At 47.8% G+C, this 27,360-nt stretch overlaps 1 protein-coding gene across 2 annotated transcripts in view; it reads right to left on the reverse strand.

Moving 5' to 3' along the window:
* ETS1 (ETS proto-oncogene 1, transcription factor) overlaps positions 1–27,360 on the reverse strand; it is a 107,360-nt gene that overhangs the window by 46,585 nt on the left and 33,415 nt on the right. The window contains exon 1 of one of the 2 annotated variants that reach the window (XM_083588777.1): positions 12,634–13,063. The exons of the other annotated variant lie outside the window; for it this stretch is intronic. Within the exon in view, the coding sequence (XP_083444903.1) occupies positions 12,634–12,715 (82 nt within the window). The 5' untranslated portion in view covers positions 12,716–13,063. Of the gene's footprint in view, positions 1–12,633; positions 13,064–27,360 lie in introns of those variants that run through there. 2 annotated transcript variants of the gene reach the window in all.

Below are 27,360 nucleotides of genomic sequence, written 5' to 3' on the forward strand. Positions count from 1 at the left end.
GGGATTGAAGGGGGTAGGGAAAGGGGGGGGAAATAACGTATGTGATTATATGGTCTGATAATTTGTTATGTTGAAATTGCTTAATAAAAATATTTTTAAAAAAGAGAGAGGCCCAAACAGCTCCCAGGGTAGCCAAATAGAGGGAGTGGTTCCTCCAGGCAGTTCCTTCTACACCAGGGTGACCTGAGGTAAAAGAGGACAGGGTTCCTGAGCCTTTAAGAGTGTAAAACAACCTTAAGAAGACATATGAAGGCAGCCCTGCATATATATATTTTAATGTTTAATGCTTTAATGTTTTTATATATGTTGGAAGCCGCCCAGAGTGGCTGGGGAAACCCAGTCAGATGGGGGTGTGTGTGTTATAAATAATAAAAATATTACTACTACAGTGGTACCTCGGGTTAAGAACTTAATTTGTTCTGGAGATCTGTTCTTAACCTGAAACTGTACTTAACCTGAAGCACCACTTTAGCTAATGGGGCCTCCCGCTGCTGCTACACCACCGCTGCATGATTTCTGTTCTCATCCTTAAGCAAAGTTCTTAACCCGAGGTACTATTTCTGGATTAGCAGAGTCTGTAACCTGAAGCGTCTGTAACCTGAAATGACTGTAACCTGAAGCGTCTGTAACCCAAGGTACCACTGTACTGCTACTGAATAGGATGTCCCTATTTTTATCAGAGAAATGTTGCTGGGTATGTGAGGGCCATCTCGCCCAACCCCCTGCAATGCAGGCATCTTTTGCCCAACATGGGGCTCAAACCCACAGCCCTGAGATCAAGAGTCTCACGCTCTACCACCTGAGCTAGCCCAGTTGGGAACACGGTGCCTGGGCTGAAAAACCCCTCTTCTTCCTTTCAGCAGGTGAAGCTGCTCTTTTGGGAGCAAATGGAAACAGCTGGCCCCTCTCTAGCTGGGAAACGCGGCATCCTCGACTCATGCAAAAACTGCGAGCCTTGGGGTCGAGCGCTGAGTCACCGGCGGAGCCAAAAAACTGGAAGCCAAACAACAGATTCCAGCCAGATGGGTCATCTGCAACTCAACCTAACCGGGGGATGACGTGGTTTGCCCCCACCCTGGAGAAACATCCAGCACACCTGGGAAAAATGTGGGAAATGATGGAATCAATAAATATTTATTACCGAGTCCACAATATTTGGACGGAGAATGTAAGCATGGCCAAAGGCCAGCGGAGGGAGAGAGCTCTTGGCCGGCAAGGCAGGCCTGTTTAATTTGATATCTGCTTGGAAAAGGGGAAGCGAAGCAAGGTAGGGAAGGAGTAGCCGGCGAGAAGCAGCCTTGTTGCCATGACGAAGGACAGAAGCAGCGGCAGGAACTGGCTCTGTGTCTGTACTTTGCAACTGAAGGGCCACCCCAACACTTTGCCAGTGGGCAATTCCGTTTGAAAACTGCACGTTGTTTGCCGGATGAATGAGATTTATTATCAATTCAAAGGAATAATACAGGGTTGGCTAGTCAGGCTCAAAGATGGAGCTGTTAACACCAATGGAAATAGCTAACGTGAACATGCAATGAAACTATTTTTTTCCTAAATCTTATTTATTGATTTATTATTGATTGATGGATTGATTTTTCACCAGCACTCTCATGGTCCCTTCCAACAATTCTATGATTCTATGAACTGATCAGGATGAAAACAGCGTGGCCTGCTTGTACGTCTTTAAAAGCAAGCTGGTCAGCAGGGATCAAGAAGAGAAGCTTTTTACAAGAAAGTCAGGAGCATGCTGCTGCTGCTGCCACCCTGATCACATCTGCAGAGTGAGCTGCTGTTAACTAAGGCTGCAGAGGGGCAGAGGCCAGCCGAAAGAGTGAAGCTGGCCACCCAGCTCGGATCTCGAGCGCTGCAGGCCTGATGTAGCGCAAAGCAAATATAGAAGCATCTGTGCATCTGAGCTGCTTTAGTCAAAGCCCTGAAAGCAACGTGCGGCAGGCGAAACCACATCTTCTGAAGTCTACCTGCTTTTCATGTGAAACTGCTATTTAAACTGCACTTGGTTGATTTTGTTTGTCGAGTCGAGAGCAGATGCCTGCCCACGCAGTTCCAAGAGTTCAGTTACAAAGTCAAGAAACCTGCTGTTTTTTTCGGGGGGGAAAGGGGGGGGGAGAACAAAGCAGACAATCTCAAGATTGCAGCAAGGTCTGGGTCCAAAACGCCCAGCTCCATGTAGAGAAGGCATGGGGAAGCTCAGGTCTGAGAATTAAATGTGGCCGTTCAAGCCTTTCTATCTGTTCCTTGGGACTCTCCAGTCATACCACACTCCCCTTCTCCCCAACACTGCTCCAGGGTACATGTGCAGACAGACACCAGCAACATGCCCCAACATTATTGGCATTAAGACGGGCAGTGATTTTATCTGGGGCGGGAACCAACAGGACGCTCAAAACTCCATCAAAAAAGATGAGAGAAAACTCTGAATACATAAACTAGGGGGGTGAAGTCCATGCTTGCTCTTCTAACCCTCCCCATGCACTCTGCAGTTGAAGCGTGGTAGGATTTGAGAGCCAGTATGGTGTAGCAGTTGGACTAGGACCAGGGAAAGACCCGGGTTTGAATCCCCACTCGAGCACGAATCTTGGGCCGGTCACTGCCTTCTCTGAGCCTAGCCTACCTCACAGGGTTGTTGTGGGGTGGGTGGGAGAACCACGTGCACCACAACGTCTGACTACAATGTTTTGGTTTAGTCACAGGAATGCCCATGGCAGTTCTATGGACTTCAGGGGCCCCAGGCACAAATGATGGGCTGGATGCAAGTGGCAGATCCTGTGTGGTCCATCCCACATGGGCAGATGCTGCGGGGGGGGGGGGAGAGATGGCCATTCCAGCAGGTAGACATGGTCTTGATGTCTGTGCCTGCCTGGGTTGGGAGACCAAACACCATGGAACTCCCTGCCTATTGATATCCAGCAGGTGCCTATAACTGTACTCTTTTCTGCACCTGCTAAGAACCTTCTGCCAAAATGCTCAGAAAGTTGATGCGAATTTTAACCTGTTGTAGTATTTTAACATTTCATATGCTTTAAAGTTTTGACTAAACTGCGGGAGGCGATGGAAGACAGGAGTGACTGGCGTGCTCTGGTCCATGGGGTCACGAAGAGTCGGACACGACTAAATGACTAAACAACAACAACAAATGCTTTAAAGTATGGTTGCAAATTCCTTCCAATTTTATTGTTTTATCTTTCCCCAGATTTCCGAAACAGACCACTTTTTAAAAAGAAGTTCTCATGAAAATTCACCAGCATTTTAGCATGAATCTCTTCTGATGTACACATTTTTTTGCACATAATTTTGTCTAATACGGACATCTTTGCAGAGCAATTTTCTTTAATATTTTGTATGCTATTTTCACAAATGTGTGTCTTTTTGGGAACACCTTTCCCACAATATTTGCACTTTTGTGCACGTTACTTGGCTGGAGAACTGTACTGCAGAATTGGGGGAAGTGGGATTTCTGAAGGATGCCCATTTTGGATCTCCTATTCACACTTGAAAAGTGCAAACTAGGTAGGTTCACCTTTAAAACATGGGATGAATCGAATTTCTCCCCATCCCTAGTGCCAGATAATAATAAAAAGACAGTGGCCTTGGTGGAGCTGAAATAAACAGAGGAGTTGGCTTTGTGGCACTCAATTTATCAAATCTACTATTAATTTTCTCCCAATTAGTTCTTTTCTTTGCCTCCTGGTAGCAAAGAGAAGCAGAGTGCAGCAGCTGAGGTTGAAAATCTGCATTGATCAAATACAGGAAATCTATTAATATATTACTGTGCAGAAATGCTTTGAGATTCCCATTTCAAACACAACACAGATAAGGAGATAGTTTATACTGGGTCTCCCGTTAGAAGGAATTAGAAAGGAAACTCAGAAGAATAAAACTTTTGCACATCTCTACCACAAACATCAGTCTAAGGTGGGGGGACTTCTCTCTCTTGCTTTCTCTCTCCCTCTCTCTCTTTCTCAGTGTAATAGCCCTCCCCAACTCCTGCTGTTTTTAAACTCTACAGGATGCTCTGAGTTTGAACCAAAGAAGTAAGGGAAAGCTTTTGAGTCCTTCCTGCTGATTCCTCCCCCCCTCCAACATTTCCCACTTGAAATCACCTCCTGCAGCTGCCTTTTAATCTGGGTATCTTTTCCTCACTGGGGAAAAATAAGCTTAGGGTGGGGGCAATTTTTAGCTGAGAATTGTCAGGAGGAATGCAATAATTTGCCTTTTACAGGTCATTTTAGGTGCCAGCCTTCCCCAACCTAGTTCCCTCCAGGTGTTTTGGCCAATGGTCAGCCATTATGGGGATTAAGGTATAATCTAAAACATCTCAGGGACAGGTAGGGCCCAGATTGGGAAAGATTACTGTGCCCTCCTTTAACCCACCATGACTAACAGCGGTGCTCCGCAAAGGTATTTCTTCTGCTATCTAATATTTTTTCAATGGGACGGGGGAGGGCCCTTTTGCATACAGAAGAGATGCTCTCCCACTGAGACACAGCCCTAGAAACTGAGATATGAAAGCTAGGAGCTAAATGGAACCTTAAACCTAGGTTACGGGCGCAAGAACAGAATGTTTAGGCACACTTTTTTATAACAAGAATACAAAGCTGAAAATGAATGAACTGCAGCTAAAATCTTACATTCATTTTTCACATGGTCTAGTCCTCATTTGAAGACTGCAAAAAACAAAGCCATGCTTTGCCTGCCCTAATATTCTTAAGAGGGTCTCTTCTCTGGTCTTCGGAGAGTGGCGGGAAGTGGGGAGGCTGAAAAGGGTCCTCCTCTCCTTCCTCTCTGCATTTTAAACTGAAATCAGGTGCAGTACTGAGCCCAGAGCTCAGAAACTGCTACTGCTAATGAAATTCCTTGTCGCAAAACACGCCTAGAGCAATGAGAGTTTCGAACGCTGCATGGCCTCTCCCTTAAGAGGTTAAACAGCCCCCTGCTATCTGCAACTCCTCTGCTTAAAAGTCAGCAGCTTTTGGTCGAAAGCAAAACTCTCTGGGGGAAGATGTTCGTGACTGCATGTCACACCTGGTTGCGGCCTCAGATCAACACAGCAACAAAATGACACGAGATCAACACAGCAACAAAACGACACGAGCAATCAATGCCCCCCCCCCCAGCTCATTCCACACATGAAGAAAGATCAGCTTTTGTGTAGACTCTCGTCTTTTTTTTCTGGGTGAAATTTTTATTAAACTTTAAAATCTTTCCAGCTTTTAAGTTTGTCATACATTTCTCTTGAAACTTCCCGCCTTTCCTTCCTTGCTGTTCTTAATCTCATGTCAACTACATACCACATTCTAATAAGCATTCCACCTAAGACACATTCTTCTCATTCAAATATTATCATTTTTCTTCTCCTTCTCATGCTTCAAATCCGGTTTGCTATTTAACCTGATTATGATTTTTTTTTTTAGGTATTCTTTTTCACACTGCTGCCTCTTTTGCACAACAGCCTATAGGATGGTTTGCAGAGGTGGGCAACCCAGGATGCTTGAGGAATACCAAGCCTAAAGCCTTGGTCCATCAGGGCTTCTGCCTTTCCATGCCTTGCCTGGATGATGGAGATTTCATCAGGAGCCTTTTGGAGGCAAAGCCCTGTCGCTATGTTCTCCCAGCTTGGCTGTTGCCTGAAGAACATCCTCAGTCCTGAAACTCATTATGGGATTCTTTCAGAAGTGAATGGTGGGGAGGGATTAAACTGGATGATTTAACAGTCTGGTCCTCCTCCTTGGCTTCTAACATGGCTTCATCTACCAAGACAGAAGCCGCTGGAGTGAGTGTCCTCACTACGAGATCGGTTTTTTTGGTTTCTGTCATTCTTTGCTGCCCAAGTTTGAACTTTGCTTCAACTTTAAAATGCCCACAGTCTTCCAAGGCACAGGAAGAATCAGATTTAGGCTTTAATGGGCTTGTTAACATGCTGGAGAGAAGAGGGGTGCCTTCTGCATGAATGGGGGTGGGGGGAGGGAATTCTCTCTTCCAATTCACAAAGTCCTTGATTCCCAGCCGCAACTGCACATGCAACCGGTCCCTGCAGCTCCACCATCTACAAATAGGTTAGGCAGCTCACGACTGCCGCAAGAAGTTAAAGTTTAAGCGGAGAGGCCTGGCTTGGTCTGAAAGACAAAACAACCTCCCTCAGGCTCAGCCGCCCCTTTCAAGGAATCCGCCTTCTGCGTAGGCTCATTCGAGTGCATCTGGGAGAGATAGCATCACCTGGCCCAATCTAGGCCCAGGAATCCCTGTTAAAAAGCCTCTTTGCTGGAAGCAATTCTACAAAGGAAGGCGTTGCCACTTTGAACAGCCCTGATTCCCAGATCTCTATACAGTTGCTCCTCTGACACCAGTGGGGAGTTTGCCATTTCAATGCTACTTAATGGTTTTCCAGTTCTCTAGCTTAGAATGTGGTCTGGATCATTACAAACTAGGAGCAATTCTTGAAGAACAACAGAACCACAGGTGGGGAATGTGGCCCTCAAAACCTCTTTCTCGGTCATTGGATCTCTCCAATGGGGCCACCCCCTCACAGGCCCTGCTTCATAGCCTTGAGGGTTTTTGGCCTGTCTAGGATGTGTCCTTGAACTCTGCCCATGCCTCTTGACTGTCCTGATGGAGGATAGAGAGAGGGGTGTGCGATTGCGTGTGTAGAAACTAGCCTCCTTCATATAAAGGCAACATTTACATCAGTTGCTCCATCCACTTTTGTCTGTGAGCCCACACACCACTGGCATGTGGCCCTTGGAAGGTTGCCAAGAAGAGAATGTGGCCCTTGAGTTAAAAAAATAACCACCCCCACCCTTGAACTAAGCCTGTAAGTTCTAAACTGATCCAGTGCCAACAAGAGCAATCCTGGCTGCCCATTACTAAGCAGGGGGTTTGTTTCCTAAAGCCTGGCAGAACAGAAATGGTACCAAGTTGCTGGGCTCCTACTTGTCCCCAAAAGCAGGCTGATGTCTGTGCCAAACAAGCCTCCTGGAAGAGTTCATTCCACAGGACAGAAAGGCCGGCAAAAGATGGCGCCTTACCAGAAGATTTCTGCATACTGAACAGTGTTAGAAACTCAGATATATAATCTAATTTGCAAATGGCACATTGAACATAGGCTGCAGTTGCCACAATGGAATGTCTAGGCATCATCCCCCCCCCACATGGGATATTATTATTATTATTATTATTACTACTACTACTACTGTATCATCATCATCATCATCATCATCATCATCATCTCCATTTCAACACCGCTTCATAGTTGAAAGAACAAATCTCAAAGTGGTTTACAACACATTAAAACTCCAAATAAAACAAGCCAGAATAAATCTAACTCAAGCTCCAAGGGAAATATTTCAGATCCTTCCCTAAGTGACATTTTGCTTTCCCCAGCCACCAACCCAACATCCAGAGATCTCCATGTAGTTGCAACTGGACCCATGCCAGTCACAAAAGACACCTGGCAAATTTCAAACACTGGTATGGAGGGGAGTGAGAGGGGTGCAAACAGGAGGCAACGCTCCCCGAGACCATTCTGAGCCATTCTGGTGGCCTTCCAGAAGTTATTGAGTTTCAGCTCCCTAAATTCGTGGCCACTGACCATACTTGTTGAGGTTGGCAGGAGTTGGGGTCCAGTAACATCTTGGGAGCCACAGGCTCCCCATCCCTGAATCAGTGTCTCCTCCAAGGAACCAGCATTCTGAAGAGGACTAGTAACTTTGCTGGCATACTTGGTGATGTGAGTTGTATCTGGAGAAGGACCAAAGTCCCAGGATGCTCCAAAAGGACTCCCACATCTGTGGGATGGGGCACTAGGAGCCCTCCCCCAGAGGTTGTTGGGCTCTGGTTCTCATCAGCCCTGACCCACAGAGCCAGAGGCCAAGGGAAAGTGAGAGCTGTAGTCCAGCAACCTTGGAGGGCTACAGGTCGCCCAACCTTGATGCAAAGAGACAGAACTCCTGCAGAGAGATTCATGCTCCATACGCACCAGTCTGTGCTAGTGCTCCATCCCTGAACTCGTCAATAAATTATAAGCCCTAAAGCCATGTTCACCTGGCGTGGCTCCTGGTTTCATGATGTTGCTTGAGGAATCCCTAGGAAAGGATGGCTGTTTCCATGTGTACAAGGAATGCCTATAATATGGTTTGTTCCCAGTATGGGATCTCATCCCTGGATGTGTAGAAGCTAAGCAGATCTGAAGCCTGAGATACAGGAGTAACACGAGGACTGGGAGCATGAACACAATTGACCTGCAGGGCAGCCCCTGTGTAGGCAGTCCAAAGCATGTTATTATTATTATTAACATTTGCATCCCACTTTTCCTCCAAGGAGCTCAGGGTGGCTTATATAGTTCTGTTCCTTCCCATTTTATCATCACGAAAACCCTGCGAAGTAGGTTAGGCTGAGAGGCAGTGACTGGCTCCCAAGCTCATCCAGTGATCTTCATGGCTGAGTGGGGATTTGAACCCTGGTCTCTCAGGTCCTAGTCCAATGCTCTAACCACTGCACAACACTGCTTCTTATTAAGTTTGTGCCTCATCCTTTCAACCAAGGCTTATGGCAAACAGCAAGGATTGAACCATGGAGAGAGAGCCAGTCATAAAGTCAAGAGTGATTCAGATCAGCAAATGGCCCCTTGAAAACAAGAGTAAAAAAGTCTGATGCTCTACCGACTGAGAAATAAATAGAAATGCTTTTATTGAAAGAAAGAAGTTTGCATACCAGCTCAGATGACCCCTCAAGACAAATGCAGTTTCTAAATCACATATCAGGGTGGCTGGTGCTTGGAAATCTCTCCCCATTTTTGTATTCCCAGGTGGGCAGAAAAAATAAGAGGTTTATTGAGCCCTGGCTGTGCCAACATACACACAGACGGTTTGCCTTCAACTTTGTGGGTGGGGCTACCATATGCAGATGACCTTGCTTAGACGTGGATTTCCATTGCGCCAGAGCCACAACTAAGAAGATCCTGCTATGCCCCTGACTGGCATAGGCACAGTAACAGATTTAACCACACCTAAAAGGTACTTTCCTGAGAGTACTTGCTTGGAGAAAGAGCTGCCATTCCCTGAAATATGCTGTAGAAAATCATAAGGAACACGGGAAACTTTCTTAAACATTCAGGCAATGAGAGCTGCTAATGACACAGATTCATACACTTCCAGATGAATAAGTACCAAACTTTCATAAAATTGTAGAGTTGGCTGGAGCACCATCTAGTCGAACCCTGTGCAACGCAAGAGCTCAATTTTAAACTGAGCAAGACCACATTGAGGATTTGGTTGCATTCTGCTCCGCTGTTTTAGACCTAAATGGACCTCTGGTGTGACGAGAACACAATCAGGGTCCTGCTTGGTCAGAGCAAAGGTCCATCTAGACCACCACCCCCAATTTCCACCAGCCAGATGCCCCTGGGAAGCCCACAAGCAGCAGCTGAGGGCAGTGGGCCACCCCTGCTGTTGCTTCACCACTGTTGCAATTGAAATTGCTGCATCTGAACACACAACTATCATTACTAATAGCCGTAGGTAGACTTGTCCTCTGTGAATCTGGCAAATCCTCTTTTAGCCAGGAGCCATCACCAGCTTGATGTAATTCAGGCCCTTGAACAGCCTCTTGCTTGATCACCTATGGCGAATAGGACTCCTCTCCAGGTGAACAGGAAGCTTTTGAAAACTGAAATAATGTTGGGGAGGGTTCTCTTCCCTACCACATCTTTTTCAGGAGGCTGATGTGCCATAAATGCCTAACCACAGATAAGGACAGGCAAGCAGACTAGTGGGAAAGCAAGCTAGCCACAATTATTGTGGACTAGCAGCTTTTGTTTAGAAGATTTGGTTTAACAGTTGCTTAGCACTGATGTGGTGCTTTAGCGTTCTCAAAGCCCTTCACACACATTGTCTCAGTTGTCCTCCCAAGGATGTTACATTATCTCAGTTATCCTTACGACAACCCTGAAAGGTAGGGCTGGGACTGAGAGGAGAGCGCCTAGTAAGTTTAAGGCAGGATTTGAACAGAGGTCTTCATTTCATCGTTCAGTTGTTCAGCTCAACACGCCCAACACCCTGGTAATTTTCTGGATGCGAAACAGTGTGGATGAAAAGCATTCAGAAATTTGGGTAGTGAGGATTCTGCTTTGACAAAATTTGGGGTCACTGATCCTTCTTTATGAATGGAAAATTCTGCAATTCCCCATTCAGAAATGAAGCAAAAAACCAAAACAAAGACACCCTCTTACAATGAACTTTTTCCATTCTTTTAGGCTGTGTGACCTTTTTGAAAACTGATAGGATGCATTTCTGAACTTAAGTTTAGGAATCAGCAGGGCGGGCTGGATTTTGGTTGCCAGCTGTCACCTCTTTCTTCCTGTTAACCAGGCGTTTCCACCAGCCGAAACCTGGGCCTGCTTTTCCCAGAAACTCAGGAACAAGGCTCAGAAATGGCTGGGGGAAAGCGAGAAGTTTAACATCCGTAAATACAGATGCCAGGAGTGTACAGATGTGGAGGGTCAGCCAAGAGGAGGGTCCAGCTGTGGGTGATCATCAGACTGAGCTTAACCCTTTCCGCACATTGCAGATTCAGTTTTGCTACCCGCGCAAAAGAGCATCTCGGCCACATATACACCCTTTGCAAGAACCCAGCGGCTGCATTGTTAGCAGGCTACCTAGTCATAGGAGGTTACTTAGCAAGCCTTTGCATTTTGCATCCAAGACTGGGCCTAAGTGTTAACCGCAAACAAGAAGAGCTAAAATTATTGATGGTCACACAGTAACTTAGCAACTAGGGCTGAAACCATCTCTCCAGATAACATCGGACACCCTTGCCCCTGCTGTTCCATCAGAAAGTTTCCCCAACATCTCTTGTGGTGTGTGTGTGGGGGGAGGTAGAGGTGCAAACGGCCCTGAAGCAGCTGTCTAGCACAGCTCCTCTCAACCTGGCGCCCTCCAGGTGCTGCTGAACTACAGTTCTCACCATGGCTGTAGGACACAAGAGGTGATAGGACGTTGGCTGTGCTGGCCCCTGGGGCTGAGGATGGGATTTGTAGTCCAGCAGCAACTGCAGGGCTCCAGGTTGGCAGAGGTTGGTTTAACATATTGATAAATATGTCACTGAGGTGCCACTAGAATTTAAAATACAGCATTAAAAAAAAAAGCCTTGGAGGATGCAGAACTGCTGTTAGCAGATTATCATAAGGCAAAAGCATCCAAATCAAGGTGTTTTTTGTTTGTTTTTTGGTAATCTGCAACCGATGGATTTATAAAACCAAAGGAACAAAACTCTAAATTTCTGGATGGGGAAAAATGTGTTTGTGTGCATTTAAGAATATTATTTTTAAAGAGTATTTTTTAAAAAAAAGTCACAAAAGAGACCTCCATTTTATTTTCTCTCAACAAGAGACTATGGGTTGTTTTTGTCTTCTGTGTCCATATATTTATGGATTACATTCCAACCCTGCTTCAGGCCACGGTCCTAGGTGCACTTTACCTGGGAGTAAGTTCCATGGAACTCAGTGGGACTTATGTTTGAGTAGGCACGCACTGTCAGTGTGATTCCTGTGTAAATAGGGGTTTGAACCCAAGTTCGCCCCACCTGAGTTTTACGCCCTGTCAATTTACACTGCCCTTTTCCTCCAGCGGAACCCCCAGAAGGATTAGTTAAAAGAAAGAAGCATTTTTAATAATAATAATAATAATAATAATAATAATAATAATAAATCAACCCTCCCAAAAACCTGACTTCTTAATTTAAAGAGAGAGAAGAATGAAAGAAAGCCTTCCCTCTAATATGGGATTAGAAAGCCTTATTTTTGCCCGCTTTCCCCCAACGTTCCCCCCCCCCCCCGCTTGCCAGCTCCAGCTGATCATACAAGGGAAGCAGGAAAATGTGCTACTTTCAGCAAATCTCACTTGTAAAAATGGTGTGTGATTCGTGCGCTGGTTCGGGTGGGAAGGGACGGGACATTTCAGCCCACACAGGCGCTCCGAGCCAGACCTATTAGCTCTCCTGGAGTACAGTACAGCCGCGCTCAAAACACATACAGAGAGAGAGAGGGAGGGAAAAGGGGAAGAGGGAGAAGAAGAGAGAGGGAGGAGGGAGAGATAGGAGAAGAGAAGAGTCAATTACACCCAAAGGGGGGGGGGACCGACTTCCTGGAGCTTCCAGGCAAGGGCTCCCGGACTGTGGTCCAACTGTCAGGAAGATGCTCCTGCCCTAACCCAAGAAACAGCCAGAAAGCCGGCCGGAGCTCTCTCTAGACTTGAGATGGGAAGCCAAACCACTCGCTTGCACCATACAGCGTCCCCACGAACTCCAATTCAGGGGGAGAAAAGAAACACCGGGAGATGGGATCCCGGGCACAAACCAGACGGTCTAGGGGTGGAAGAAAGCCGGTGGTATCGGAGAGGAAGTGGGGGGTCCCCAGAAGAGGCGTCGCCAAAGACGGTGGAAACAGGATAGCCCATCCCAGGAAGGCGCAGTTACCGAGGAGCGAAGTTGAGCGCAGCCGTCGCCCGGGGACCCTTCGGCCCTGACCCGGGGAGAGCGGGGCCGGCCAGGCGCGTCCCGGCCAATAACCCCGCGCGCCGTCGGGGCACGGGAAGGACCGAGAGCGCGGCGCAGCGGCCCACTTACCCGGCGAAGGGAACATCTCGGCGTCGACCTTCTCGGTCTTGATGATGGTCAGGGTGGGCTTGAGGTCCACGGCCGCCTTCATGGTCCACGAGGGGGAGGGGGACCTTCCGGGTCGGATCCTTCGGCCCCTCTGGCCGGGAAAGCGCCCCGTGCCCGCGCCCCCGAAGTTGGAGACTCCGAGCTGCGCCCTACGAGTCTGCCGCCGTGCGCCCCGCGCCCGCTTCTCCGCCTGCGGGGCAGCCCGACGGGCTCCGTCCGTGGCGCGCTCGCTGGCTGGCTCTGGCGCTGCCTTCCGCCTTCCCGTGCCTCGTCTCCGGGGCGTTCCTGCTCCGGCCAGCCCCGCCGCTGCCTCCTGCCTGCCCGTGGGTTTCTCTCCCAGCCCAGGAGCGGCTGTAGGCGCGGAGCTCTCTGGGCTGCCGCCGACGGGAGGAGGGAGCAGGGGCCGGGCTCCGCTCCGTGACAGCGGCCGGGGTGGGACCCGCCTGCCTCCGCCCCTTCGCCGCCGCCCAGACCCTCCGCGAAGCGCCTTCGCCTCTGGACCGCGCTCTGGAGACGGGCTCCCCCCCCCCTCTCTCTCTCCTTACTCCGCATTAGTTAATCCGGAGTAAGCCTCCCTCAGGACCAGAGCTGTAATCAGGCACTGAAAGGGGAAGGCGAGAAGGGGGATGGGATTTCACGCTTTACTTGGTCCCTTGGGAGCAAAATAAAATGGGTGCTGGTTTTGCTTTCTTCTTCATCGTCAAAGAGTCATGGGATTGTAGAGTGGGAGGGGACCCCCAAGGGCCATCTAGTCCAGCCCCCTGCAATGCAGAAATGACAGCTAAAGAATCCTTGACAAGTGACCATCCTGCCTCTGCTTCAAACCTTCCCATGAAGGAGAGTCCACCACCTTCCGAGGAATCACCATCACCACTGGCATCGCCAAACCACTTAATATGCCAAATCCCTAAGCAGTTTATATAGCACACAGTAAGATAACGGAAAGGAAAAGCTCTGTGTGACATTTAGAACCAAAAACACAAAGAAATGCATTGGTAAAAGCAGAGGAGCCATCAATAAAATATTAAGTTAAATATCAACAAAAAAGCAGTGTGATGAATCTCATGAGCGCAGGAATGCTTGCTTAAATAGAGGGGTCTTTAGGAAGCCCTTCATGCAGCCTGAACAGCACACAAACCCCTGTTTTTATGAATACCACACCGCCTATAAAGAGGAAAAGAAGAACTCAGCCTCAGCCTCTTCATAAAGTGGGAGGTGGTGGTTCTGCAGGGGGGTGAGTTTCCTCTCTCTTGCACACACAGAACTGAATTTTTTTAAAAAAAATCTTGCTAGTTTAATACAACACACAGAGAGACATACATACATACATACATACATACATACATACAGTGGTAGGAATTTGGGGCAGGTTGCTGGGAACTGTAGCTCTGTTAGGAGGAAACTACAGTTCCCTAGGATTGTCTGGAGGGGAAAAGAGTGCTTTCAGGGTGTGGGGGTTTAAGGCAGGCCTCCTTAATGCCCCCTTTTCATGATTTCCTTTGCCACTAGGGTGACCAGCAATGCTACAGAAGGACGATTCTCCCTCTCTTACATATCCATTAATCATGATGAATCACAATAACTCACATTTACAGTGTCCAAAGCTCTTCACATCCATTATAGCTGTACAGTTCGATACATTTTTATGGACTGAGTGTGACTTGAGAGGGCATGCATTTGACGGCGAGGACAGAGCAAGAGGTCAGCTATTACAGATCTTGCACATCTACTTTCCTGGGGGATGCTACCCCAATACAGTGGTACCTCGGGTTACAGACGCTTCAGGTTACAGGCTCTGCTAACCCAGAAATAGTACCTCGGGTTAAGAACTTTGCTTCAGGATGAGAACAGAAATCATGCGGTGGCGTGGCAGCAGCAGCAGGAGGCCCCATTAGCTAAAGTGGTACCTCAGGTTAAGAACAGTTTCAGTTAAGAACAGACCTCCAGAATGAATTAAGTTCTTAACCCGAGGTACCACTGTAACTGGAGCAGGGATGAGGGAACCTGGGAGGCCCCCTCCAGATGTTGCTGGACTACAACTCCCACCACCCCCAGCCAGCATGGCCAATGGTCAAGGCTGATGGGAGGAGTTGGAGCCCAGCCATACATGAATGGCTACAGGCTCCACAGTCCCGCATTACAGAATGCGAAGGGATATTTGACGGGCTGAGAGAGCAAGTGGTGCAATGCAGGGGTGGAAGACCTTTGCACATGTTCTGCTTATCAATATCTGGCTTAACAGACTAGGGTGCCCAGAACCAGACCCAGGTTCATATTAGTTCTCTGGAGTGTGTGTGGATGGGAAGGATGCTGCTGAGCAAGTTAATATGGTTTGGTCCCTGACGCTGCCCTTCTTTTGTGACCATCTTATTCTGAGTCACAACCTCGAAAAAGCTCCCAAACTCTCCCAAGAAAAAGCCCAAACTCTCCCACACTTGTAGCAGAGGATGGGAGACATTTTGAATTTGGGCAAAATGGAGAATCTTGCTTACAGAAGATGGGTTGCCTTGGAGAAGTCCAGTTCCACAAGGCAAACATGCTCTATGGCTATACTACCAAATTAGCTAGTGGGTGCAGGAACATCAAAAGAGTCCTGCTGGATCAAACCAAAGGTCCATCCATTCCTGCATCCTTTCCTTCGGTGGCCAGCCAGATGCCGCTGGGAGACACCCACCTCCCCAAGCAGGGCTTGAAGGAAACAGCCCACTCTGGATGGACCTGAGTGGCTGGGGCAACCCAGTCAGATGGGCGGGTACAAATAATAAAAATGTTGTTGTTGTTGTTGTTGTTGTTGTTGTTGTTGTTGTTGTTGTTGTAGTAGTAGTAGTAGTAGTAGTAGTAGTAGTAGTATACCCAGAGCCAGATTGCCCTTGATCCTGGAGGTAGCAAGGAGCCACGGCTAGCTTTATCCTCCAACAATTTGTCTAACCTCCTTTTAGAGCCTTCTAAGTTTGGTGGGCATCTAAACTTGAATTCCATAGTTCAACTCTGCCCTGTGTGAAGGAGTCAACTGCTCACCTCTCAGCATCACCAGATGAAGTGCTGACACTTTTTCTCCTTGTCCATCATTCTGTAAACCCTGACCATTCCTGTTCACCTTTCCCTCCCCAGGTAAAAAGCCTTGGACACTGTCACCTTTCCTTGTAAGGGAGCTTTCCAGCTCTTTGATATCATTTTTTTTGACATGTGACGATCAAAACTGTACATGGCGGCATTTTAACTGCTTTGTGTTTCACCCACATGCAAGGCCAAAACCCCTCTGCCTTTAATACTTGGTTCAGTTTAGTTAAAACGTTGAAGGTGGAAGAGGTTTTGTTTTGCACATGGAAAGGCGGACACGATGCTATTTTCTGTTTGTACAACCTCTTTGTTTTATATTTGCAGGGTTGGTTTTTTAAAAGAAGAAGAAGAAAGAACAGAGGAGGGCTTTTAGTAACAAATGTGTTTTCTGAAAACAAGGGGACATTGATGAGAGACAGCCTGGAGGAATCCACAGTGGGTCCACCTTTCAGAAAATTAAGCATGTGTGAAGTTGCATTTCAAATCAGTGAGAAGTTAAAAAAAAGGGGGGGGGATTAAGACCCAAAAGTGCTGACTGCTTATTTCCCCCACCAATTTCACTTGAAACCAAGGATCCTCCCTTTGCAAGGCGGGGTTGGGACCTCTCCTGCCACAAAATATGCCGAGATCTCTATCACCCCAGGAGCTCGTGAGCCTAAATGAAGGTCTGGGGGGAAGGGCGTCTTGGTTTGCACATAAAGTATTTTATTGCAACTTCTGTAGCAAAAACACCCGACCACAAACGGCAGAGCACAGATAGGCGTGTATGACTCACAGAGGTCCATTTACCGGTATATACATATACATACACATCTATATATTTATAAGGTTTTTTTATTACAAAAAAAAAGAGAGTACGAACGTCATTAGCAACCTGTTTCTTGTGGTTCTTTCTGTGAGAAAACCTAACAGTCTTAGTTGCGTGGTGAGCAACTGCAATGTATTTCTTGAGACGCACTTGGTTCACACGCAGACACATCCATACTGACTTGCCGCATCAAGTGGTGAGTCACTCATGTGAACAAGTCAACCCAGATTTAGCAGGCAGCCTTTTCGTATTGCCCGATGCCAGCTAAAATGCTGGGCTTTTCGATGGATCAGTTCATATGCTCAGCTGCAGGGATCAAATGCATAATGTTGGTTTGCAGAGAAATAGCAGGGTTTACCAAACTTGGGTCTCCATCTGTGGGGTTTTTTTTTTTTTTAGACTACAACTCCCATCATCCCTAGCTAGCAAGACCAGTGGTCAGGATGATGGGAATTGTAGTCCAAAAAAACCCAGATGGTGAACTAAGGTTGGGAAGCACTGTGGTGCATATGTGTGATGTGCAGAAAAGGTGTTGCATCTTCTCCAGACCCCAATACAAATTTCATGATCATCCACCATCGTTGTGTGAAATCCTACAGCCCAGAAGTTATCAAATGTATATAAGGGAACAGAAACCCCCAAATGTCACAGAACCTCCCCAAGCTTTCATCATGAGGCATGTGGAGAATGGGTGAGCGATATCTTTCAAGAATGCTTGCTGCAAAGGGAGGTGGGGACCTTACCCAGCCTGGGGCTGCAGTTTCTTGTGTGAGCCTTTCAGGGGCAGCCTGCAAGTGGAAAGAGGTGCTGGGGCTCATGCTTCTGGAATGAGGAGTGCTGTGTCCTGTTATGTCAATCATTACTATCAAGTCTTTCAGCAAATGGTGTGTGGATTTGCCACCTTGGGGCCTCCTCCTTTCCCCTGGAAGTCCCTATACCTTCTCAACCCTTTGCTTCCAGAACTACTAAGTGTGGCTGTATTTGCCTTACTATGTGGTACATTGGTTGCTAGGCATGCAAATAGGTCTGACATGTGGGTGGGGATTGGTCTAATAATGGTTAACAATGCAAAGGCTCAGGCAGTTTCCTGTGGCAGGAGAAAGCAGTCATATTCTGCTCTATGGGGACATTTAGGGGGCTGCCCCCAGCTGAAAGGTTCCAGTTTTCCCACGTCTCTTTTGCCATATATTTTTAATATATACAGTATAAAACATCAGGGGAAGGAGGTAGGCAGAGGAACTAATGAATGAGTGGGACATCATGACAGGAGTAGATTCGCTGCAAGTCCATCTTGAGATGAATCACTGCTAAGGGAGAGAATTTGGGCAAGGTTGCCAACTGCAACCAAGGCCTGCTCCTATGCTTCTAATGGCAGCTTGAACTGCAGGCCTGCCTCCTTGCCATGACAAACTTCGCCTCATGTTTCCTGCAGATTGAACTCGATGGCCGAGGTGCTCCAGAGAACGGCAAGGCAGCTTCATCACAAGCACAGACGCCACCCCCCACCCCCAAGTCAGTTGGCAACCCTAGCCATGCAAGAAAGAGTTTGAAATCGAGCATAAAAGAAGCAGCTGGCTTTGGAAACGACTCATTGCAGGCTCAGATGGAGAGAGAGAGATGATGCAATTTTCACAAGCCCATAATCTCTTCTTTTTTTCTGCATTGCATTGGAATGTTGTAACTTCCAGAGACACGGAGGAGCAAAAGCACACACACACACACACACACCCTACAGGGTAATTCACAAGGGGGGGGGGAGGCCTCGCATGATGGATATGGATGAGGAAAAGAGGCAGGGCCTGGTTCACACATAGCACCTGCAGCTTCGATGCTGGGAGGACAAGGCTGTTCAAATGCATCTGTGGTCCCCCGAGTGTGAAAGCGGGCCTGACTGTTCCTCGGTTTCCTTTCCGCAGCGTTCAAGGCTCCATGCGGTTCTCAGGATGAGCCTCTTCCTCCTCCCACAGCAAAACCACAAAACCTCCTGGAACGGAGCACAAAGCAGAGAGAGAGAGAGAGAGAGAGAGAGAGAGAGAGAGAGAGAGAGAGAGAGAGAGAGAGAAGCCTGCTCTGAACAGCTGAGCGGCTGGCCTGGGCTGTCAGCATCACTCCCTCCCCACCAAAAAAGAGGAAAAGGTTCCCACGGAAGTGATGGCCAGCAAATCCCAGACGCCAAGCCTGAAGGGAGAGCGCGAGAACGCGGAGTGGCAGGAAGGAGCAAAGATCAGCACGGAGAAGGCCAAATCCCACATTTCTCTCCATTGGGAAAGCTGCCTCAAACTCTTGCTTGGCTTTGTTTTGGCAAAACGACACCTCTCCATCCATTGGCTGAGAGCCTGCACACCTGAGCAGAACAGAGACGTGAAGTATTCCTCCAAGGGACCCAGTTATTGAGTTTCCACCTTGGTTTGCTTGCAGAAAAATATTTTCATAAATCGCCTCTGAATTTAAATTGTTGTGTGGTTTCTTTCCCTTGTACGTAGATATTCTTTTTCTAAAGCACTTTGATATCTTGTATGCTATAGTGGCATGGAAGTACTTTTTTTATAGATAAGTGACTATGAAATCCTCGAGAGCTGTCAGTGTAGACAACGCTGAGGCAGATGGATCCATGATCTGACTGGGTGCAAGGCAGTTTCCTGCATCCATCCATTAAGGACCATTAAGAGTGCTGCCTTCTGACTTGGGAAGCCCGCCTCCTGGCCCATCTGCTCTCCTGGCGAAGCGGAGCAGCCTCCTCCCTCCACACGTGTTTGGGTTTGTTGGGGTGGTTTTCTTGGACAGAGATCCTGGCTGCCCAACAATGCAACTCTTGTTTTTCTCTTGTTACGCTGCAAAGCGGCCCTGAATAGATCCATCAAAAATTATAAGCAGGGGCAGCCCCCTGAGGCTCTGAAAGATCACAGACCGCATGCAGGGCCTGAACAAAGACCCCGCTCTTTCCGAACAATTAGCCCGGCTAAAAGGACATCTATCTCCTTCCATTAGGGCCACCACGTGCCTCCGAGTCATTGCATTGTACGGCTAATTAAATAACACGCCTCTCTCCCCATGCCAGTCTCCTGATTAGCTTTTCTCGGTCAGCCAGACGCAGCCACGCCAGGCCCAGTGGAAGCAGCACTCTTGGTGATGCTCTGTTTGTGTTGAAAGTTATTTTCGTATTTCGAAACTCATTGTTGGACATCTGCTGAGCGACGATCTCCGAGACTTTGGTATGTGTTTTTATTGCTACAAGGGAATTTTAATTTCTCCATCAGGACTCAGCTCATTCACAGCCATTGATAAATCCATTCATTCATTCCTGGCATCCAGTAAGCATCAGTAGAGAAGAGGTTAGCTCTCCCAGTCTTCAATCCCAGAGCAACCCAGGAAACTGCCTTATATTGAATGAGGCCATTGGCCCATCTAGTTGTGCACTGTTCACACAGACAGTGGTTCTCTCTCAGTCCTACCTGGAGATGCCATTGGGTATTGAACCTGGGGTCTTGTGCATGTATGATCACAGAAGCATATAGAATCACAGAATTGTACCGTTGGAAGGGACCCCAAGAGGCTAGTCCAACCGCCAGTGATGCAGGAATCAAGAATCCCTGAGAGAGACCAGCCAACCTCTGCTTGAAAACATCCAAGGAAGGAGAGGTCACCACCTTTGGAGGGAGTTTGTTCCACTGTCGAACAGCTCTTACTGCCAGAAAGTTCTTTCTAAGGTTTAGTTGGAATCTCCTGTCTTGTCATTTCAATCCACTGGTTAGGGCCTCTGGAGCAGCAGAAAACAAGCTTGCTCCATCTTCCATGTGGCAGCCCTTCAGATATTTGATGATGGTTCTCATCTCACCTTTCAGTCTTCTCTTCTCCAGGCTAAACATACCCAGCTGCCTCAACCGTTCCTCATAAGGCTTGGTCTCCAGACCCTTGATCATATTGGTGGCCCTCCTCTGCACACATTCCAGCTTGTCAATATCCTTCTTAAATTGTGGTGCCCAGAACTGAACACAGGACTCCAGGTCTGACCAAGGCAGAATTGAGGGTACTATTACTTCCCTTGACCTGGACACTAGACTTCTGTTGATGCAGCCTAGAATAGCATTAGTTCTTTTTTTTTTTTTTTGCTGCTGCTGCTGCTACTGCAGCAGCATCACACTGTTGACTCATGTTAAGATTGTGGCCTACAAAGACTCCTAGATCATTCACACAAAATTTATCTAGTCAAATTCTGGTTTAAAAATAAAAGCATATTCAGAAGGAATGGCAGGGGCTTGACCTGAGGGAATGCTACTTTTGATAGATAAAGCTTTTCTACACCTGGCTTACACTTTCCAGAAAGTGATAGATATCAAGATGAAATTTAGTTACTTATCAAGGTTTAATGGTATATGTCAGAATTTTCCAGGCAATGATATCTGCCATTCACCTCTTGAAAATGTAGTGACTACTGATAAATATAACCAGAGCACATCCTAAAAGAACCAGTGGTGATGCAGAATTTTTCTGGAGCAGACCAGCCTCCATTCAGGTGATCCTGGGCAGCCAGAAAGCCACACATGAAAGGGGCATCTGTCACCCATCAGTTGCTGGCCATGTTGACAGTTTAATCTGCCTTTTCTCTGCAGCAGTGACCTATGGCCCCAACACATTTTACGGTCCCCTCCCCTCTGCTCTCTCTCTCTCTCTCTCTCTCTCTCCCCCCTCTCTCATCACCATCATCTTCTAAGCCAAGGAGGCAGAAATTTATTTAGCCTTAAGACCACATTACCTCTTGGGTGACCTACAAGCACACAGCAGTGGTGGATATGGTCAGATGCAAAATCTGGCAGAGCAACAGACATGACTCTTACCCCACCAAAATAATAGCCTTCATGCAAAAGTCAAGGTTTCCTGCATGTACAAGCCCATGTCTCCATCCAGACAAGCCAAGAGGCATTGCCACAGTTCAAGGACAATTCCAAGCAAGGTCTCGAGTAGGGCATGGGAAAGGGTGGGCAGGGATGGAGTGACCTGGAGTGAAGGGGAAATAAGGAAAGGAGCTTGGTTTGAGGAGAGTTCTGGTGGGTCACAGTTACTCCCCAGGTCTCAGGACCCTCATTCTTATCTAAACAAAAAAATTTTTTTTCTTTCCAGTAGCACCTTAAAGACCAACTAAGTTAGTTCTTGGTATGAGCTTTCGTGTGCATGCACACTTCGTCAGATACGAAGTGTGCATGCACACGAAAGCTCATACCAAGAACTAACTTAGTTGGTCTTTAAGGTGCTACTGGAAAGAAAAAAATTTTTTTGTTTTGACTATGGCAGACCAACACGGCTACCTATCTGTAACTATTCTTATCTAAGCCATTGTCTTGGCCAAGAACTCGTTGCATTACGTAAGTACAGAAGAAGCCAGCTGTCTAGCTTGTCCATTAGTCGGGACAGGTAGGGCATTCGCTACTGCGACCGACACGTCCAAAATGTACCATGAGCCAGAAGAGCTTGGCTAGGTAGCCTGCTTTGCTGCATGAATTCAACAGTGTGGTGTAGTATTGAGAGCACTGGACTAGGACCTTGGAAAGACCAGGGTACTTAGCCATGACGCTTACTGGGTGACCTTGGGGGGCCAATCACTGCCTCTCAGCCTCACCTACCTCACAGGGTTGTTGTAGGGTTTAAATGGGGGGAGAGCCATGTACGCCACCTTGGAATATTAAACAAACAAACAAACAAACAAACAAAGAGAATAAATCTCATAAGCTTGCTCAACATAATGCCACTTGGTGGAAATATTGCTCTTATTCCAAAATAGTTTGGGATTGCCCAGAAACATGTGTGCGCATGTTGAGGGAATGAGACGACTCTCAGACCTTAAAGGGCTGTGGTGCTAAAACAGCACAGCTAGCAGGATTTCTTTCCATAAACCCTTAATGGGATTATCTCTGTCTGGACACATCAATGCCTAGGCCAGTGGTTTTCAACCAGTGTGCCAGGGTGCCTTGAATGATGGTCAGGGGTGCCACAGGCAACACTGGCCTCTCTCCCTCTTTCCCTTCCTCCCTCCCTCCTTCCTCAGATGCCCCCTCACATCTCTGCCTCCCAAAGGTTCCTGTGGCTGTTTGTTGCAGCAGCCCTGCCTACAAGCTCCACAGGCAAATGGTGCCTCTGGGGCTGACTAGGGGGTGCTGGTTGCCAGGAGCTGAGGTGGTCCAAGGCTGCAATGAGTCAACCCTTGGCCAGGCTGCATGTCAAATAATAATAGTAATAATAATAATAATAATAATAATAATAATAATAATAATAATAATAATTTATTATTTCTACCCCGCTCATCTGGGATCAAAGTATGCAAAGCTGAAATCTTTTGCTTTTAAATAGCCGTGAGCCTGTAATCCAGGTACAGGCGAGCTTTGTTTGGCTCGCTTGGGGGATCTGCCCCAAATTTATTGGGAAATGACGAGAATTGGGAGACAGCATCCTCCCCCGTAGGGTTCCTCTCTGCCAAGCTGACATACTTTACCCTGAGACAGTTATGGGAACAAATTCCACAGCCAACTGTTCAGCAGAAGCACGGGAGAGGGGAGGAAAGATCATCATTTATATAGGGCTACTTTTTTCCCAAACTTCCTAAGTGCTTTAGAGAGCGTCTCCCCTGGAGACCCAAACTGGAAACTAAGCAGATCATTGCTCTCATTTATAAACATCTGAAACATTAATGAAGTGAGAGGCAGGGAAACTGGGGAGGGGAAGATGGACTTCCTCGCGTGAAGGACTAGGCTATCAGAAACTGCTCTCTATGCCTCTGTAGACAAGGGCGGCTGTCAGATGTTCTACCTCCAAACAGGAGCGGAAAGTGCTGTCTTCTATTTGCCCATAATATATACGGTACGTTTCGCTAGCTATTGTTTGGCTGGAGAACTGCATCGCAAACTTCAGAGAGATTTTGAAAAATAGCAATGTTTCAGTTCATGCATTGGTTTGAGAAATGCAAGTTAGGCAGTTTCCATAACAAACTCTTTCTGTCTCAGCTCCTTCGTGCAAGAACCTCAAAGCATCTACTGCAGAATTCTCTACATGCTGAAGAGGATTCTGGGTGTGCCTTCAGTTAGTGTAGTAATAATAATAATAATAATAATAATAATAATAATAATAATTTATTAATACCCCGCCCATCTGGGTGAGTTTCCCCAGCCACTCTAGGTGGCTCCCAGTCGAGAGTTAAAAACAATACAGCATTAAATATTAAAAACTTCCTTCAGATGTCTTTTAAAGATAAGTTAGCTGCTTATTTCCTTCACATCTGAAGGGAGGGCCTTCCACAGGGTGGGCGCCACTACCGAGAAGGCCCTCTGTCTGAGGTTCCCTGTAACCTGAGGTTCCCTGTAACCTCACTTCTCTCAATGAGGGAACCGCCAGAAGGCCCTCGGCGCTGGATCTCAGTGTCGGGGCTGAATGGTGGGGGCGGAGATGCTCCTTCAGGTATACAGGACTGAGGCCGTTTAGGGCTTTAAAGGTCAGCACCAACATTTTGAGTTGTGCTCAGAAACGTTCTGGGAGCCAATGCAGATCTCTCAGGACCGGTGTTATGTGGTCCCGGCAGTCACTCCCAGTCACCAGTCTAGCTGCCGCATTCTGGATTAATTGCAGTTTCCGGGTCACCTTCAAAGGTAGCTCCACGTAGAGCGCATTGCAGTAGTTGAGGAACACCGGGCAGGTCTTTGTGGCCCTCACCTGAACTACTGCAGAACCCAAGCATAATTTCTCCAGCTCTTCCTTCCCTGTGTCCCTGGTTTGTTTCCACTTTGAGAGGGGGAAATGGAAGATGGACTAGTGCCTGCCGGTCTTTTCTAGTCCCTCCCTGTTTAAGCGCCTTGCATTTCTGGCTAACTGACCTGCAACCTGCTACTCTCATTGACAGTGCTCTATTTAAGAGTGTCTTGGTGCCCATTGGGATGGTTAGTGCGGAAGGCAGGGAGGCCAACAGGAGGCGGAGCCAGAACCAAAGAGAGGCGGAGTCAACTCAGTCTCATTGTGTCCCCATCCCCCACTTCCTGCTGAGCTCCACAAGAGCAAAACCAATGGGCAGTGCCACCCCCAGACTGGTTGCTTGTAAGGTTGTATGTTATTCCTGCACCTCTAGAAGACTCTTTGGATAACGTCCAACTCTACAATACTATGATTATGCTATGAGTTTATGGATGCCACACTGCCCTTAATTCCTTGGTCCCATAGGTATTAGAATTTAATTAAGTCTTGGGGTGTTAAAATTGGGTGCCAGACCCATGTGTATGAAGTTGTGTGCTGGATACTTCTAATCCCCTGGAATCAGCATGTGTTAAATGTTAATTAGGTTAGCCTGAGCTTCCTGTGTTGGGGTGATAGCCTGGGTATCATAAAATCATAGAAATGTACAGTTGGAAGGGACCCGATGGCCATCTAGTCCAGCCCCTTGAAATGCAGAAATCCTGCCCACAACTGTCTTTGGGTGGACTTGAAGTAATGGGCCATTAAGAGAACAAAACATCTAAGTACAGCGAACGCTTGGGTTGCGAACGTGATCTGTGCGGGATGCACCACAACCTGCAGCGTCTGCAACCCACAGTGGTGCATCTGTGCATGTGCGGGTTGTGATTCGGTGCTTCTGCGCATGCGCAAAGTGCAATTTAGCGCTTCTGCGCATGCACAACCCCTGAAACCCGGATGTAACCCGTACTGGTACCTCCGGGTTTTGGTGGGTCTGTAACCCGAAAAAACGCAACCTGAAGCATCTGTAACCCGAGGTATGACTGTAATTCAGTTTGGGGCCTCTCCTTGAAGAGAGAAAGCCAGAGCTTAGAGTAGGACACAAAGCAGCAGGCAGAACACCATGCCTGAATCCAGGGCTGCAGCTATGAGAGAAGCAAGACCCTTCTGGGGTGATTATGCTTTGAGCCTCTCCATTGTATGCTCAGGTTGTATGTATGCGTAAACAAACCCTTTATCATAAAGACACCAGAGTCTCCGTGCCTCATTTACAAACGGAAACATGCACCCTGAGTAAGTGCACCTGGAAACCCTGGGATCTTGCACCACTCGGAGATTGGGGGGCCGTGCAACAATGCTATGAAGAAGGGAGGCATGGGGCAGGATAAGCCTGGTGGGGCAGTGTGTGCCATTTGTCTTCATGGGCTGGCCTCTACGGATCTGAGGTCCAAGTCCACTTCAGAGGTAAGGAGGCACAAGAAAGGGGACCAATGGGTGCCTTGACACTACCCATTCACAGCACCTGAGCACCAGAATGAGCACCTGCCCTGTCCCATTTGCCACCCTGGGGAGAGGGAGTGCATTCCTACTGCCATTATACTTACCCTTTCTAGATTTGCATCCACACATGAAACTTGGCAACATCTTCCTTTCTGGTGCTGCATTTGGCAAAGCATGAGCATTCGCTCTGCCCCCCCCTGCTCCCGCCCCCTGCCGCCCAAGGATGGTCCCAGACCCAAATAAAGCCTCTTCTGTGGCTCCCCGATGGCAGAGCAGCCAAGACGTGTCCCATTCACTTTCCAATAAAGAAACGCTCTTTCCAAAGGTAGAGGCACAATCCCACTCTCTCAGCTCTGCTGCCGGAGAGGGGTGCCCTCCACGCTCGTCTGGCACAGCTGCCTGCTTTGGGAAAATCTTTAATTCACTGAGAAATGCATCACAATTGCGCCAGGCAGCAGAAGCTTTCTAAAGCCCACAGGAAAGAGGTTGTCCTGTAACAGTGAAAGGCAACGAGGGAAGCACTGAGAACGTTTGCACGTGTTTTAGTGGATTAGTGGCCCGGAGAGAATCTCCTTTTTCAGAAATGCATTCGGAGATGGTGACCCAGGTCTCAGCTGCATTGGCAAAGGAAAAGCGCTTTACAGTGGTACCTTGGTTGTCGAACAGCTTGGCTCCCGAACAAATCAGCTCCCGAACAGCTCAATCCCGGAAGTAAGTGTTCCGGTTTTTTGGAAGCCGAATGTCCAACGTGGCTTCCATGGCTTCTGATTGAGTGCAGGAAGCTCAAGCAGCCAATTGGAAGCTGGGCTGGCCAGTTCTGGGAGTCAAACGTATTCACTGAATGGATTAGGTTCAACCAAGGTACCACTGTATATGTGTTGTTTGTGCATTCTAACACTGTGAAACGAGGTGGCGCTGTGGAGTTCCGTTTTTGCCAACCCAATTTCTCATACAATGTTTACAACGAGTTTAACAGAAACGCTTCTTTGATGTGTGTCAGGGAACTGCCATCGGCTCAGGGGCAAGGGGGGAAAAGGCGGATGGATTACAGAGAGCCCCCAAAGATCGTGGGAAGCAGCACCTCCTCTGCGGAGGAAGGAAGCCATGCCTCTAGTGGGGAGGAGGTGCAGGGCTCGGAGGATGTGAGGTGGTGCCAGGACACCTTGCCTGAGCAAAGTGGGGAGGAGGGAGGTCCCCCTTTACCCAGGCCTTCCTTGCGCAGAAGGCTTTCGTGCAGAGAGGGGAGGCATAGGCTGGGGGTCAAGAGACTACTCTGCTGGGGAAGATTTAAGGACCGCCCACTCTCAGATTCTGCTAGTGAGTGAGCAAGACATAGAATAGAGGTGCTCTGCATTGTAAAGGTTTTTAGCACCAATAATAAAGCTTTAGAACAGACCAGTGAGGCACCTTGCCTGATTGCTCATGAGGAACCACACGATAGCCATAACAATGTGTCTAGATCGAGCCCCGATGTAGAAAAAGAACGTTTCCGAGAAGAAAGATGCATTTCTGACTTGAAAGAGTGTGAGACACTCCTCTGCATCCATCTCATGCCCTCCAGATGTTCTTGACTAAAGCTCCCACCAGCCACAGGGAGAATGGCCATGCTGACG

Source organism: Podarcis filfolensis (genome assembly GCF_964270895.1).
Source record: "Podarcis filfolensis genome assembly, chromosome: 15".
In the NCBI taxonomy this organism is placed as follows: Eukaryota; Metazoa; Chordata; class Lepidosauria; order Squamata; family Lacertidae; genus Podarcis; species Podarcis filfolensis.